The sequence below is a fragment of the Bos indicus x Bos taurus genome, chromosome 28, assembly GCF_003369695.1.
Source record: "Bos indicus x Bos taurus breed Angus x Brahman F1 hybrid chromosome 28, Bos_hybrid_MaternalHap_v2.0, whole genome shotgun sequence".
Classification (NCBI taxonomy): domain Eukaryota; kingdom Metazoa; phylum Chordata; class Mammalia; order Artiodactyla; family Bovidae; genus Bos; species Bos indicus x Bos taurus.
In genome coordinates this window covers 18,718,644-18,734,999 of record NC_040103.1, presented here as the reverse complement: position 1 = coordinate 18,734,999, position 16,356 = coordinate 18,718,644, and the positions used below count along the sequence as shown (strand labels likewise).

Here is a 16,356-nt window from a genome sequence, read left to right as displayed (position 1 = left end):
TACAGCCACAGTCACAGGAGAGACATTGAGCCAGATATGCCCAATTAAGCTGGACCTGAATTTCTAATCCACAGAAACCATGAGAGGAAATAAACAGTCATTGTTGTTTTAAGACACTAAATTTTGAGATAAATTTTATGTAGCCATAGTAACTAGAACAGTGATTGATAAACAATCTCACCTCTTCTACTCACAATTCCTCCTAAGATATGAAAGGAAACCTTCATATTATGGATATCAGATTCTAGCAGATGGTTTTTAGCACAAGTTCATGTTTTTCCAGAAGTCAGATTTTCACAATGTTGATATGGTAAAGTTTTATGTTAAAGTTGATGTGTGCAAAGGTTAGGTTTAGTCCTGGGCTGGACATTGTGGTGACTCCTCAGTACCCACTTTCCTTGTATCCCATCCAGGAGCAGCTTGGTTGTTTGATCATTCACCTCTGACTTGAGAAGTAAGCTATAATGATCTAAACCTTCAGGAAATCCCAGACCTCTTGCCAGTGATTGGACCACATATGTCAAGCATAAGACAGTCAACACTTGGCTTTCCCCTACAATCGGTTAGGGATGGTATCATCAACAGTATGTGTAGTACTTTTGCTGGGGATTCTCCAACGTAGAAACATTCTTCTTCTGGAGAGTAGTGGGTTTATATTGCAAACCTTTGCAATCATTTTGCTAGCGTGAAGGAAACCATCCTGAGGATGGAATCAGTACACAGAAGAGGCAAGATTGAAAGAATCACATAGTCTAGAGCCTTGGTCAAACCATATGGAAAGCCCAGACTACAGCTGCATTTTCAGGTATGGGAGCCAAGAAGTCGCCTTTATTGTTTAAACCACTTTGGTATGGATTTTCTCTTGCTGGTGCTTTAGTCACGAAAGAGTGTCTGACTCTTGTGACCCTATGGACTATATCTTGCCAGGTTCCTCTGTCCATGGGATTTCCCAAGCAGAAATACTGGAGTGGGTTACCATTTCTTTCTGCAGGGGATCTTCCTGACCCAAGTATCAAACCTGAGTTTCCTGCATTGCAGGTGGTCTCCTGCATTTCAGGCAGATTCTTTACCACTGAGCCACCAAGGAAGCCACGGATTTTTCTCTTACTTATAACCAAAAGTGTCCTAATTAATTTAGGTCTCAACATCTCAGACTTTAGTGACTAATGTCACTAGAACTCTTCTCAAGAGGTGGAAGAAAGAAGCAATATTTAATCTATACAACATTTCCTAACATTTTCTTTGGATATATTTCTATAAAACCTTGAGTTTTGCCAAGAAAATAGCCAGCATTTTCCTGGCTTCATCTTGAGTGTAAAAGTGTGTACACATTCTGATAGTACTAGGGAAGGCTCTGCCCCCAGCCTCTCTCCTAGTTTCTGGTGGCCTCAGAAATTCCTTGACTTGCAGATAGCCATTTTCTCCCTGTATTTTCATATCATTTTCTCTCTCTGGGTGTTTGTCTTTGTTTCCAGATTTCCCACTTTAAAAGGACACTGGCCATACTGAATTAAGGCCCATTCTGATGACCTCATTATAAACTTGATTGACTCTGTATGGACCTGATTTCTAAATGAGGTCACATTCTGAAGCACTGGGCATTAGAACATCAACATATCTTTATTAGGGGACCCAGGCCATTCCATAACAGTGTGGGTAGAGGGAGTTGCTTGAGAGGGTATATGTGAAAATGACAAGACAGCAAACATAGGAAAGTTAACAAAAACACTCTATCAAACACAGTTTTGGAGTCATTCCTATGTAAGAAGGCCTTACTTTAATTTGTAGGAAAATGGAAAGCACAGGGTTCTTGACAGAAGACATGTTTCTTGGCTGAGACACGGTGATGAGTTGAAAGAATCAGAGCCAGGTTCCTGAAACACAGAGTCTGTGTTGCCTTTATTTTTTTTCTGGCCTAGATGTTTCCATTACAACAATCTCTGTTTTGTTAGGTCATTTTTTTGAGGGAATACACACAAAGCTTTGACTTATATTATTCTCACTGCATCCAACTGAATGAAATTTATGAAGCTTTTTGCACAGTGTGTTCATTGTTTGGATTGGGATAATTGAAGTGTCAGGAATATTTGCTTATTGAAAACAACTCCAGAAGGCCCTGATATGCAACCAGGCCAGGGCCACAAGGCATGCCATACTGGGGACAGCTATGTCCTGATGCCTTTCATGGCAGGAGCATCTTCCCAGGTAAATTAATTTCACACCTTGGGAGGACCACTGGATTAGGATTCAGAGGGCTTTGTTTCTGATAGGAGCATCACAGTTCACTCACCCTGTGACTGTAACTTTGAATAAATCATCTAATTTCTCTGGGCTTCAGAGTTAAATAGACTTGAAGAACATGGTCTTATCTACTTCACAGGGATACTGTGTGGCTCAAAAGGGATAACCTATGTGAAAACATTTTATGAAGCAGAAAATGTACAAATGTGTATTATTAATGATAAAAGTAATTATTTCTACTTCTGCTCAGCAGATAATATTTAATTAAGCAACTATAATGGGCAAAAATGTTCTAATGATTCTCCATTTTCTCCCCAAGAGCTGTCTTCTACCCTTTTCTGTTCTGCTCTGTGTTCTGGGAGATTGAATGCTACAGGTTGCATTAACTAGACCTTCCTTATCTTGTGGCTTTGGTTTGAGTTTGACCGATGAGGAGTCAGAAATGAGAAGGTAGGAGGGGAGAAAGATTGGGGGTATTTATGCCTCTTGCTCTCTCCTTGGCCATTAAATGTTCAGTAGTAGCTCTGTTCCCCTACAGCCACAGCTCTGACTGGACATCTCTTCCACTCCTTTAGCCCTCACTGGACTCCAGGTAACACCTCTCCTCCTCTCTAGGTTGAGGAGGATAACAGTTACCACTGTGACTGATCCTAATGCCTTGTCTCTATAAACAGTCTCTTCTTCACTACTTTTCGGCCCTTTGAATGTGCCATCTTATTCCTGAGGGCCCCTGACTGTAGCCATCCTGACCAGAATGTGGACACTATCTCCTTTTTATGAGTGAATGACTGTTTCTGTTCTCTCAGATAGACTACGTTGTCTCTTGTCTTCAGCCATTGGGCAGGTCTGCAGAATGATTCTTCTCTTATAGAAATGAGCATCTTTGTATCTTGAAGGATTATTGAGATTTGGAGGTCTTTGCTATTTCCCATCAGCAAATGGGAAATGGATGCTTTCTTTAGATTTAGGAGGCTAGGTTCCTGCCTGTGCTTTCTCTGGTACTCCTTGTCACTCCCTGAGTTTAGGTGCTCCCCGAGTTCGGTCAGTCCTTCTCTCATGTTCATCCACTCTGTTCTCAGGGAGCATACAGGGAGCTTATCCAAGACCTTTACCTCTAGCCTCTCCTCCTGGTCCTGTGTCTTTAGTGGTGCTCACTGAATCGCCACGTGGATCACAGCCTCTTTTCTCTTTTTCACTCCTTGCCCACAGCTTTCTTGTTTTTCTTCATACTGCCTAGGCTTGGAACCTTGGCTCATCCTTAGCATCTCTGTTTGCTCCTTATGTACAAGCAGCTACCATGAACTAGTGCTTCTTTCTTTTGAATACTTCTTTCATTCCTCTTTGTACTCTCATTGTCTCAGTTCAGACCTCTCTGTACTTCCTGAATTTCTGTCCCAAGATTTCCAATTGGCCTTCCTTTCTACAGTCTCTTCCAATTTAGTACCGTCCATAGACTCACTGTGCTAGTTTTCCTGAAACTTGGCTTTGGTTGTGCCCCTTCTCTGTATGGGCTTCACTAACTCTCTGCTGCCTACCAGACAGAATCTGGATTCCTGATCATGGCACTCAGAGCAATACACAATCTGCTTCTTGACCTATTGATTCCCTGACAAACCCTCTTCTCTCCTCACTCCCTTCTGACCATACCAGGGGTTTTGCAGCCTCCAATCCAGTGCTCACCTTGGACCCAGCTTTAGGAGCTAGCTCTCCTGCCTAATTGTGTGAACACCACCTATTTGTCACAATGAACCCTGATGCTACTTGCTCTATGACACCTTGACCACTGTGAACCACAGTGGTATTTCTCTCCTGCCAAACCCTCTATGAAGTCCCAGAACATATTTGTTGACCTGAATTTCAACTCCTGTGGGCACTGTTTGCACTTATCATTTAAGAATGATATATCATGTTTGGGTTACATGTGTCTTGCACAGTAGGGTTAAGATTCACTATTTATTGAATGAACAAATAAGTACCTGGAGGAAGTTAGCTTTTTCAAACTGCTGATCATTAAGGGGTTGGACACTCACATGTATTTTGACTATTAGTGGGTCTGTGGTGCTAACGTCACATGCTTACTCAGAGAGGCTCTGGGTCTAAAAAGGAACAGTGATGTTGATGACGAGGATGATGATGAAGGTGATAAAATAAAAATGACTACCATTTCCATTCACTGAGTACTTGTTCTGTGCTAGTGCCTCACATACATGATCTCTTTTAATGCTTATAATCAACATGAGGGACTATTTTTTTAATATATGCACACAGTTTTGTATATATTGCAGCGTCAAGCCATGTAGGGCATTCACTCTTACTTTATACATTCAGGTATGTTTGAAATACTTCTTAAAGTGGCAAACATATATGAATGTATAAAACAAGAGTAAATGGTGATACTGAGGACAGTGCCTTGCACGTCAGCAGCACTCATTAATAGTTTTTTAATTGATTCTAACCCATTCCAAGTATGAATTTTAAGTGTGTCTTGTGGAAGGACCTGGCCAGGATTGCACCATTGGTTTTCACAGGAATTACTTTTCCATTCCACACATATCATAAAACCTTTAGTTTATCTAATTACTTGTCTCTAGAGTTCTCCCCTTGATGAGGCTTTGAACTGTGTTGACTTAGCTAAAATGATAGTATTTCCCAGAATCCTCTTCCCTGTATGGAACCAGGTCAGGGCTGGCCACAGAGGAATTTTCTTGAGATGGGGAAGTCAGAAGTGAAGTAGCCACAACTCTGCAGATTGGTGTAGGGTGCCAGGGAAGCCACCTTAGCTCATGTTGATCTAATGGCTCATCCTACTGGCATGGAGCAGCACCTGGGCCTGCAGTTCCTTCGGCTCCCACACAGTCTCCTCCTTCAGATTCTCTGAGCTGCAAGCTTGCTGTGTTTGCAGTTCCATGGAGAAGGTGCCAGCTTTTGCAGGTCCCCTGTGTTGTCTAATTTGGAGGTAATAAGAGACAACCATGGTTTCTGGCCCTTTGCTCATTGGTTCTAGTGTTTCCCACGCTTCCAGTTTATGTTGCTTGCCCCACTTTAGGTGCTGCATTCCTTCCTGATTATCAAAGCTGCTGACTCACAGCGACTTCAGCTCCCCACCGGATGCAGAGACAACAGCCTGCCTGCCGCTGAGTCCACCAGCTCCCACAGCTGTGCAAATTGTAATCTTTATAACAAATCTTTATTTCTGCATCACTCACAGCAGCTCTGCTCCTCTGATCAAATCCAAGGTCCTACAGCCGTTTCCCCCAGGCTCTCTGATCACATGGCTGCCCCAAAGAAATTTGTTCCTGGTGATTGGGCAAAGTCACCATCAAAGCAGGATTGGTGAGCCTCTCACACCCTTTCTCTTTCCCTTGCCACACAGTCTGGTGTTGTTTCTGGAGGCAGGAGCTAAATCAGATCTGACTTGTAGTGAAACTCAATGTAAGATACCTTGGAGTTATTCAAGGCTGTATCTGCCCATGCAAAGTTGAGCTGAACTCAGCTTTGCTGTCACTGCTTTTGGAGGCTGTGGGGCACCTCCACCCCTTTGTGGTTGCTCTCAGATGTCACTGGTGCATATGATCTTGTGCAGAGAGCTGGGCTTGGGACTCGTCACAGTCAGACCAGAAGGGGTTGCCTATAGTGAGTGCTGTGTTCCCAGAGGCTCTGAAGACTGATGTCTTCATCCAGGTGTTTTAAAGTCCAAAATTTCACCATTAGGGAGTCATTTCTTTGGATTAGTTTTCCTGATGTCATTAAAATGACATACATTTTTGATAAAAGGGTCATCTGCTGAGTATAGTGGAAATAACATGGTTTCTGGAATCATATCCTATCAAATCCTATCATCTCTGCCATTTAAAACAGCTGTGAGACTGCAATAAGATAGTTATTTGACTTCTTCACAGTGCAGTTTTCTTGCCTATTAAAATAGGAGTAATAATAATACCCAGTTCAGGCTATACCTTAGTCTGTTCAGGCCGCTATAACAAAAGTATCTTAGACTGAGTGAGTGGCTTATAAACAACATAAATTTATATGCACAGTCCTGTAGGCTGGTTGAGAATCTGCTTCCTAGTTCATAGACAACCATCTTCTTGCTGTGCTCTCAACATGGTGGAGGGTCTCTTGTATAAGGGAACTAATCCCATTCATAACTCCACTTTCATGACCCAGTCACCTCCCAGAGGCCCCATCACCTAATACCATCACATTGGAGATTATGAATTTTGGGGGAATACAAATATTCCATTGCAGTATACAAGCCAACATATATGAAAGTACCTAGCACAATGCCTGGCACATAGGTGATGCTGAGTAAACGTTAGCATTTACTCCTGATTTCCTTTTCTCGAGGTAAGTTATACGTTGGAATTCTTAAGTTCTGCGTACTGTGTCTTCATCACCATTATTGCAGTACCTTCACAGTCAGGATCTAGTGGGTGAGTGTTAAGAGTCTACTAGGAGTGTGTGTGTGTGTGTTTTAGAAGAGAGAAAGGTCACCAGAAGACCAGAAGATAAGTAAGTTTGGAAAAACTGGTTCATTTCCATCTATTGATACCTCTCTCCACTTCCATTGCCACTGTTCCAATTCAAGTTGTCCTCTATTTCCTAGGTTATTTCAATAGTTTTACCTGGTTCTTTTGACTCTATTCTTATTTCTTTTTAGTTTATACTCTTCTTAGAAACCAGTTATCAAAGTGCAAATCAAAATTTATTTTAAATCCTTAAAACTCATTGATTCTTTAAATTATACTTGTCATCTGATCTAAATCCTAATCTTAGCCTGGAAAGCACTCCACATCCTGGCCCCAGTCTAGCCCTCCCCCATCAACTTAATTTCCATCTTCTCCCCCCAGCTTATTACACTTTAGCCTCGCTAGAAGTCTCCCAGAATCTTGGATCCCTGAATTCAAGGCCTTTGTCCATCTTTCCTTCATCCCTCTTCCCCTCCCCTCCTCTTCTCTGTCCTCCCTGTCCCTCTCCCCTTCCCTCCCCTCACCCCCATTCTTCTGACTTCTACTCAACTTTCACATCTTTGTTCGTATGTAATTTCCTCTAGGAAGCTTTTCCAATGGAACAAAATCAGGCCCACTTCTTATCTTTCTCATAGAAGAGCTCTTCTATGGTTTTCTTCTTATAGTCTGTCACGTTTCAAAATTATAGAATTCTGTGTATAGTTTCTTTCTGAGTGTTGTCTCCTCTCACAGAGTGGGAGCACAATAGTCTCGTTCCCTGCTGCATTACCAGCAGCTAGCACGCTGCCCCTAATGCAGAGGTCTCAGTGCTGGTTCATGATGAATGAATATAAAGTAGTATACTGGGATAAATCTGTCTGCATGTGATTCGCATGTTCTCTTCCACAAGGTCATGGTCTTGAGCTTGTGATCTCAGAGTCTTACAAAAGCCACCAAGATAATACAGATCCTGTTTGGCTCTTTTTAATTTTGTTTCTTTTTTCTTTTTTAAACTGAGATATAACTTACACAGAGTAAACTGCACAAATACTACATGTGCAGATGGTGAGATTTTCATAAGTATACACTCATGGAACCACCACCCAGATGAAGATCCAGAATATCCCAGCATCCAGTAGGCTCCTTTGTACCCTTCTGAATCTATAACCCCCCTTCTTCCCCTTCCCCAACTTGGCCAGGTTAATCACTCTTCTAATTTATATCATCAAAGATTAGTTTTGTCTGCTTCAAAATTTTATGTCAGGGAAATCATACAGTTGGTATGTTTTTGTCTGGCTTCTTTTTCTCAACATGTTTTGGTATTCAATCATGTTACTGTGTGTAGCCGTATATATATATATATACATATATATATATGTGTATATAGATATATAGATATATATGTGTGTGTATATATATATATATATATATATTTTTTTTTTTATCTGTAATGACTTCCTTGGTGGTCTAGTGGCTAAGATTGTGGTCCATTGCAGGGGGCACGGGTTTGATCCCTGGTCTGTGAATTAGATCCCACATGCCACAACTAAGACCTGGTACAATCAAATAAAGAATAAATAAAATATATATTTTAAATTATATGTTTAATTGTTGAGTAGTATTTCATTGAATACATATATGTGTGTGTATATATGTATATACACATATATATGTGTGTGTATATATGTATATACACATATATATATGTGTGTATATATATGTTACAATTGATCCATTCTACCATTGTCTGATATTCAGTTGTTTTCAACTTTAGACTATTATGAATAAAGCTGCTATGAATATTCATGCACATGTCTTTTGGTGGACATGTCTTTGGGTACAGAACAAGGAGTGGAATTGTTGGGTTTCTGTCTTTAAACCAGGCTCCTTTGGTCTGTGATACATTCTTTTTTTCAATATTTTATTTTATTGAACTTTTATTTTTTACTGGAGTATAGCCTATTAACAACATTGTGAAATTTTCCGGTGAACAGTGAAGGGACTCAGCCATACATACACGTAGATCCATTGTCCCCTCAAACCCCTCTCTCCTCCAGGCTGCCACATAACATTGAGCAGAGTTCCATGTGCTACATAGTAGGTCCTTGTTGGTTATCCATTTTAAATGTATCAGTATGTACATGTCCATCCCCAAATCCCTAACTATCCTTTCCCCTGGCAACCATAAGTTTGTTCTCTAAGCCTGTGAGTCTCTGTTTTATAAGTAAGTTCAACTATATCATTTCTTTTTAGATTCCACATATAAGCGATGTCATATGATATTTCTTCTTCTCTGACTTACTTCATTCAGTTCAGCACTCTCTAGATCCATCCATATTGTTGCAAGTGGCATTATTTCATTCTTTTTAATGATTGAGTAATATTCCATTGTATATATGTACCACATCTTCTTTATTCCTCTGCTGATGGACATTTAGGTTGCTTCCATGTCTTGGGTATTGTAAACTGTGCTGCAGTGAACATTGGGATCCATGTATCCTTTCAGATTATGTTTTTCTCTGGATATATGCCCAAGAGTGGGATTGCAGGGTCATACAGTAGCTCTATTTTTAGTTTTTAAGGAAACTCTGTACTGTTCTACATAGTGGCTGTACCAGTTTACAGTGTAAATTTACAGGTCACAATTACAGCCTCTCCACACCTTGCCAGCATTTATTGTTTATGAATTTTTCAGTGATAGCCATTCTGGCTGGTGTGAGGTGATATCACATTATAGTTTTGGTTTGCATTTCTCTAGTAATTAGCAATGTTGAACATAATTTCATGTGCTTATTAGCCATCTGTTTGTCTCTTTGAAGAAATGTCTATTTAGGTCTCCTGCCCATTTTTTGAGTGGGTTGTTTGTTTTGATGCTGTTAAACATCATAAGCTGTTTGTAAATTTTGGAGACTAATCTCTTATTGGTCACATTATTTACAAATATTTTCTCCTAATCTGTGGATTGTCTTTTCATTTTGTTTATTGTTTCCTTTGCTGTGCAAAAGCTTTTGAGTTTAAGTTGGTCCCATTTGTTTGTTTTTGTTTTTATGCCCTTTATTCTGGGAGATGGATCAAGAAAGATATTGCTGTGACTTATGCCAGGGAGTGTTTTGCTTATGTTTTCCTCTAGGAGTTTTACAGTGTCTGGTCTCACATTTAGGTCTTTAATCCATTTTGAGCATATTTTTATGTGTGGAGTTAAAGAATGATCTAATGACGATATTAGACTGTCCAGTTTTTCCCAGCATCACTTGTTGAAGAGACCGTCTTTCCAACATTGTGTAATGTTTCCTCCTTTGTCATAGATTAATTGACCATAGGTGCATGGTCTTATTTTTGGGTTTTTAATCCTGTTCCATTGATCTAATTTCTATTTTTTTGCCAGTATCGTACTGTTTTGATGACTGTAGCTTTGTAGTATAGTATATACTTGTAGTATATACTATAAGATACAAGACTATAAGACTATACTTGTAGTATAGTCTTAAGTCAGGGAGACTGATTCCTCCAGGTTCATCTTTTGGTGGACATGTCTTTGGGGATAGAATGAAGAGTAGAACTTGTGGGTTTCTATCTTTAAACTGGCTCTTTTGGTCTGTGGTGTATTCTTCAAAAAATTCTGGCATATCTCAATCTGAATTCAAAACTGAGATAAGTTAGGGGTAATTATCCATGTAGCTCCAAGCTTCTTACTTGTATAAAATCCTTCCTATGGCTTTTTATTAATTGCATTCAGGGATTTGTGTCAATATCATTTAACAATTTGATACTGAGCCGGTGGGATAATAGTTCCAAGCAACTTAAAATTGTTCTCTAAAGGGAGTCTGTCTATTGAAGCTTAGTCAGGAACCATATTAAGTTAATTCAAAACTTGTCATCTAACCCAATAAGAAAATGTTATTCTGTTTGTTTAAATCATTGAGCTACAGAAGCATTCTAGGACACATTTTTTTCAATTATATTGATCCTAAGATGATTGCTTTGGCCATTCCTATAAAGCACTGTAGCTAACAGGTCATTTACCCTCTGATATATACTAAAGGCCAGTAGTAATATTTACTGTTTGCTATAATATCAGTGTGGAATATTTTCTGACATAACTAAGTAGTTATTTTTTTCCTTTTTGTAGGAACACATAGGGCTAATAAGCTGTGACCATTAAATAATATCCACCAAATTCTGTGTGCCTTTTTCCCCAAAGATAAATTATACTGTTGGAGAAGGAAATGGCAACCCACTCCAGTATTCTTGCCTGGAAAATCCCATGGACGGAGGAGCCTGGTGGGCTACAGTCCACGGGGTCGCAAAGAGTCGGACACAACTGAGTGACTTCATTCACTCACTCAAATTATACTGTAGGAGGAAGAACTTTATCCCCGAAGATTCTCTTGCCAAAACCTTCTTGCTTTCCCTTGAAGGACTCTTGTATGTTGTTTAATTTTCTATGGGAGAATTTGCAAAAATTTCCCTTAGTGCCCTGTATAAGGTAAGAAAAGCTCAGAGTTGGCCCCAGGGGAGGTAGTAAGTAGTTAGACCACCTTGCCCATTGGAAGCAGTGGACCAGTTACTCGCCTAGACCAGAGAGAGGGCTATGCCTACCTCTGTCTGCTTCTAAGAACTCAGGAGGCTTATCGGCTTAGGGGGGCTGGAACCACCAGTCGGGGAAGAATAGAACTTTCATCAGAGAGATGGAAGCATGTGGCAAATATGTGACTCACGCTTTGAGTGAAACTGCAGAGACAACCACATCCATTTGGACACCTGCCTCTTAGTGTCCTGAAAAATCCTTCTCGTTGCAATGAAAAACATTCCAGGAATGGGAGGCAAGCCTCCTATTATAACTAAATTCTAAAATAGCATTAAATGATTTTATTTAATTCCCACTATAAGCCTAACTAAGCAGCTATCATCATCACCCCCAATTTAAATATAGGGAAACTAAGGTTCTTTGAGTTTGAATATTTTGGCTAAGCTTTCAGAGTGGTGATACAGATTTGAACCCAGGCAGCTCAACTCCAGAGCCTGAAAGGGTTTGGGGAAGAAGTAGTTCCAACACAGGGTAACATCCTCCCATTCTCCCCCTACCTTTGTAAGTTTCATCTGAAAATGTCATGCAAGGTCACCTTTACTGCACAGAGGAGATGAAGAAACAAATAAATATGGGGGAGGAGGAAATGGAAAATAAAACTCCCACTGGGGTCTGGCTATTAATGTGTTTGCACTGTTCCTATACATGAATAGATCTGGTTGAGTCTGCTACTGAAAAGGAACCAAAAATGACCTTGAATTGAAACTCTTGCATAGGAAGGTGCTGTGATGAGCTCAGAGAGACCACAGCACACCTCTGCAAGGGCTCTGAGCACCATCGTCATGGTTGCTTCCAGCCAGTGGAGGGATTGGGCGGGGGCATGCTGGTTATGTAGTTTCAGTTCTGACGAACTACCTGACTACTAACACAAGGCCTGGGTTTTCCTCTCTACAGGATGGAGATGTCCTTTCCAAAGGGGGGGCTCTTCCATCAGTGGCCTCTTAATATATGCTGCCTTTGTGGAGGCAAAACCCTAGTTAATATAAACATGGTTGAGATGAGGGGGTCTCTTAAGCAAATATCAATATCAGTCAAGCCCTCCCCTCTTCTACCTCATCTCCTATCGTTGCTTTTGCTCTCAGTGATGTCCAACTCTTTGTGGGCCCCTGGACTGTAGCCTGCCAGGCTCCTCTGTCCATGGGATTTTCCAGGCAAGAATACTGGAGTGGGTTGCTATTCCCTTCTCCAGGGGATCTTCCTAACCTAGGGATCAAACCTGTGTCCCCTGCATCTCCTGCTTTAGCAGGCAGATTCTTTACCACTGAGTCACATTGCCTGTTGTTTCCTCTTTTTTTCCTCTTTCAGTCACCTTTTGCTGTTCCTGGAACATACCAGGCACACTCCTGCCTCAGAGACTTTGCACATACTCTTTATGCTGCCCAGAAGCTTCCCCTTTAGCTACTCCATGGTTTCCTTTCTTCTCTTAGGCCTTTCCTCAAACATCCTCTCTTCAGTGAGACCTTCCCTGGTTATCTGTTATATCCACAACTGCATTCTGAACTGCATCCACCCTGCAACACACAGTCCTGCTTCCTCCCCTCTTCCCATTTTTGATTGTCTCCTCTAACTGAAGGTTAGCTCCATGAAGGCAAGGATTTATGTCTGCTTGATGCCTGTCTATATTTCAGCACCCAGGCAAGGGGTTTGCTTCAGTCATGTCCCGACTCTTTGTGACCCTATGGACTGTACCCCAGCCAGGCTCCTCTGTCCATGAGATTCTCCAGGCAAGAATACTGGAGTGGGTTGCCATTTCCTCCTCCAGGGGATCTTCCCAACCTAGGAATTGAACCCAGGTCTCTTCTGTCTCCTTCATTGCCAGGCAGGTTTTTTTTTTTGTTTTTTTTTTTAACCACCAGTGCCACCTAGGAAGTTCCCAGTGTGTAACCAGTACTCAATAAAAAAAAACATGTGGATTGGATTAACATGTAAATTCACAGATACTGGCTCTACCATATATTACCAGGCAACCTTTAGCAAATCAGTGAATGAGGTTTATTCTACTTCTATAAAATTGGGATAGTAATTTCTACCCTCCAATTGTGAATTTTAAACAAGATTACAAAAGTACATTCCTAGGACAATATTTGCATGCACTCAATGACTTATTTTCTGAGTTTGGTGAAAGTTGGACACATAATAGTAGTAAACATTTTTAGATTATTTATAGAAAATAAACTACCAGGCATGGGTTTAAGCACTTTATCTATCTTAATTCATTTAATTTGTACATCCTGTAAAGTTTGTACTATTATTATAATCATGCTTATCTGACAGATAAAGAAACTGCAGGACTAACTTGCCCAAGGTCACAAGACTAGGAAAAAAGAAAAAAAAAAAGAAAATCACTGAACCTGGATTTGAACTCAGGCTGATCAGTTTCCAAAGTCCATCAGTTAGCTACTTCCCCACATTGCTTCCCCCAGGAAAGAAGACACAATTTATTTAATACAGGTATAGAAAAGCACGTTCAAGTAGTGAAAACTTCAGTTCACAAGTAGTTTATTTTTTTAACTAGTGGAATGTCTTCATAGATAAAAAATGATAATAATTCACTTTCTAAATCAATTGGAATATTTAGACAGTGGCTAAATTATATTGAATCCCAAACCATGAAATATCTTTGGACAAGAAATGCTACCACTGAGGAGCTATGTGGAAACTGCCTTTTATTTAGACACAGTCTATATGAACCAATACATTTCCATTTTAAAATAGACAGCAGTGTCATTTAGTTTCCAAAGTTGAGTGGAAACAAAAACGAGGGCCATATAGACACACCCTAAACCAAGCACCTGCTTTTGAGGCTGCGTCAAATATTATTGTCCTGTTTTTCTTGTGAATTGGCTTCAATCATTTGTGATTCCTGTGCATTTAGCATGTCTCATAACCAGCAGTCATTCATCGTCTATTTTAAGTTTGGTTGGTTTTGCTCATAAGAGAGAACTCAGTAAGACTATGTCTTCTCCATTCATGGTGCTGCTTCTACAAGTCACTGCATACACATTAAGGTGGCATACACACACAAACTTTCCAAATCGTCTTTAAAGGCTTTCAGTTCCCTTTTTTCTTTTTTTGGTTTCTATTGCCTTCCCAGTAATGGCTAAGACATTGTCAGTTTGCCTTTCTTCTTGAGATTTCTTTAGAAGGCCTTGTGGCCTGAGCATTCATTTGGGACCCAGTTTTAATTTCCCATTGGTTTTGGTTTGGCTATTTTACTTGCAAGAACAGATAGCCATTTAAGCCAACTCAAGATGAAGGGCTTTAGCATATTGTATTACATCACTTTATTTTAAGATGATGAAGGAATGTGGAAATCCAAGAACCAGAACTGTATTAAATGTTGGCCTCAAAGAGCCTGGAGCTCAAAGTTGACTCTAGATTCAAGAAGGCTCCCAGGCCTTCAGCAGCAGGAGTTCATGGATCTTTGATTTCTATGATTAAGTAACATGCTATATATCCACTTCATCTGGTCCTAGCACTAAATGATGGCTATTTTTCTTCATGCTCAGGGCCCTAAGAGAGAATCTGATTGGTCCCGTCCATCTTCAAGGGCAAACTAGAACTCCCTGACCAGTCTATGGTTTGTGTACTGGTGCCTGAGCTACAGCCAATCATTTGTGGACAGAGGAGGTAGGGCTCTGAGTATTAAGCATGGCTTCCTGGGCCTGCCCCTTTGGCAGGAAGTGTGGGCAGGGTGGATCCCCTCAGAAGAGGTTGTGAGTGAGTTGGCACAGTGCTGACCTTTCCAGAATATCATCTTGTAAGAGACTAAAGTGTTACCCAAATCACACAATCATTTACCAATGCAAGATGATATTATATTGACAAAGATGCAACTTGGAAAGATGTGCACAAAACCACATATATACATCTTTGCAATTGGCATGCTTAAAACCTGAAACAAATTTCATTATTTCTTTGCAGTATGTTTTATCTAAAAATGTTTGTTCTTTTGCCTGGTAAGTCAAGCTGTTAAAGCCCTGTGGCTTTCTTAGTCAGGCCCTCCAAGTTTTGGTGAACAGATTACACTCAGCACAATTCTAGCTGATGCCATTCATAGAAGTTTCAATGTGTTGACCAAAGTGAAGCTTCATTAACCTTTGCAGTTGCCTAGTCAGTTATTGAGGTTTTGTTTTAATTGAGCTGGTTAAAGCCACTGACTGATTACTACCATTGACTGAGTATACACGATGCCAAGGGCCACAGTTTTAAACACAGGCAGAACACATTCATGACTTCAGAGGTCCCTTGTGTCAAATTTGTGATGCCCATGCTGTTGCTGAGCTCTCCTTTGAGGACTGGCCTGCTGCCACCCATGGACCCTGAAGAACAAGGGGCATGCAATGGGAACATTCAAGATCCAGTTCTGGATGCATTCTGTAGTGGCTGGGAGATTTGTGGTGCTGGTGGTAGGATGGCTGGTATAAAGGTATATGGCATGACATACTTGGCCTGCACTACAATTCTAGAGAGCAAAACCGCCTAGGCAAAGATCAGATCCTTATGCTCAAGGTAACTGTTTTAGGATGGTTTGAGTCACTACGCACGGCAGGCATTGGTGACATGTATCTGTGTGAATGGCACTCTCTTTTCTTGAGTCCCCAACAGAAGCCAGCCTCTCCTGACACTAGAGGTCCATAGCAATCTAGCTGTGCTTCTCTGTGGCCCACATCATTTTCTACCCATATTGACAATCTCTGTCTGATTTTTTACTATCCTCTGATGGAAGCTTCTTTAAGACAAGATCAATGTCTAGTTCCTTTCTGGTGTTCCTGCCATTTAATAAATATCTGTTGAATGAATGAGAGTAAGAACCTAAACCTTTTCAGTCACCAGATTGACTGTGGCCATGTTGCTTCACTGTTCTCTTTGCTCAGTGACAATATTTGGCCTGAGAGGAATGTCTGAGATGGGATCATTGTCAAGTGAAGCTTATTTCAGTATCAAGTTTATTTAAAATTTTCAAATGTCTGTAATGTAGATATTGTGAAACACCATCAGTATATCCTGTAATATGTAGAAGGGTCCACAGACACAGTAGATTACCAGCAGGAGGACAAAATTTCTAGGGGGCAGATC

At 40.6% G+C, this 16,356-nt stretch overlaps 1 protein-coding gene across 1 annotated transcript in view; it reads right to left on the bottom strand.

Moving 5' to 3' along the window:
* LOC113885222 (talanin-like) overlaps window positions 1–15,034 on the bottom strand; it is a 150,057-nt gene extending 135,023 nt beyond the window's left edge. Inside the window, 3 exon segments of the mRNA XM_027530345.1 lie at window positions 11,971–12,235; window positions 12,824–12,894; window positions 15,019–15,034. Of these exon segments, the coding sequence (XP_027386146.1) occupies window positions 11,971–12,235; window positions 12,824–12,894; window positions 15,019–15,034 (352 nt within the window).
* Window positions 15,035–16,356: the final 1,322 nt, after the last annotated feature.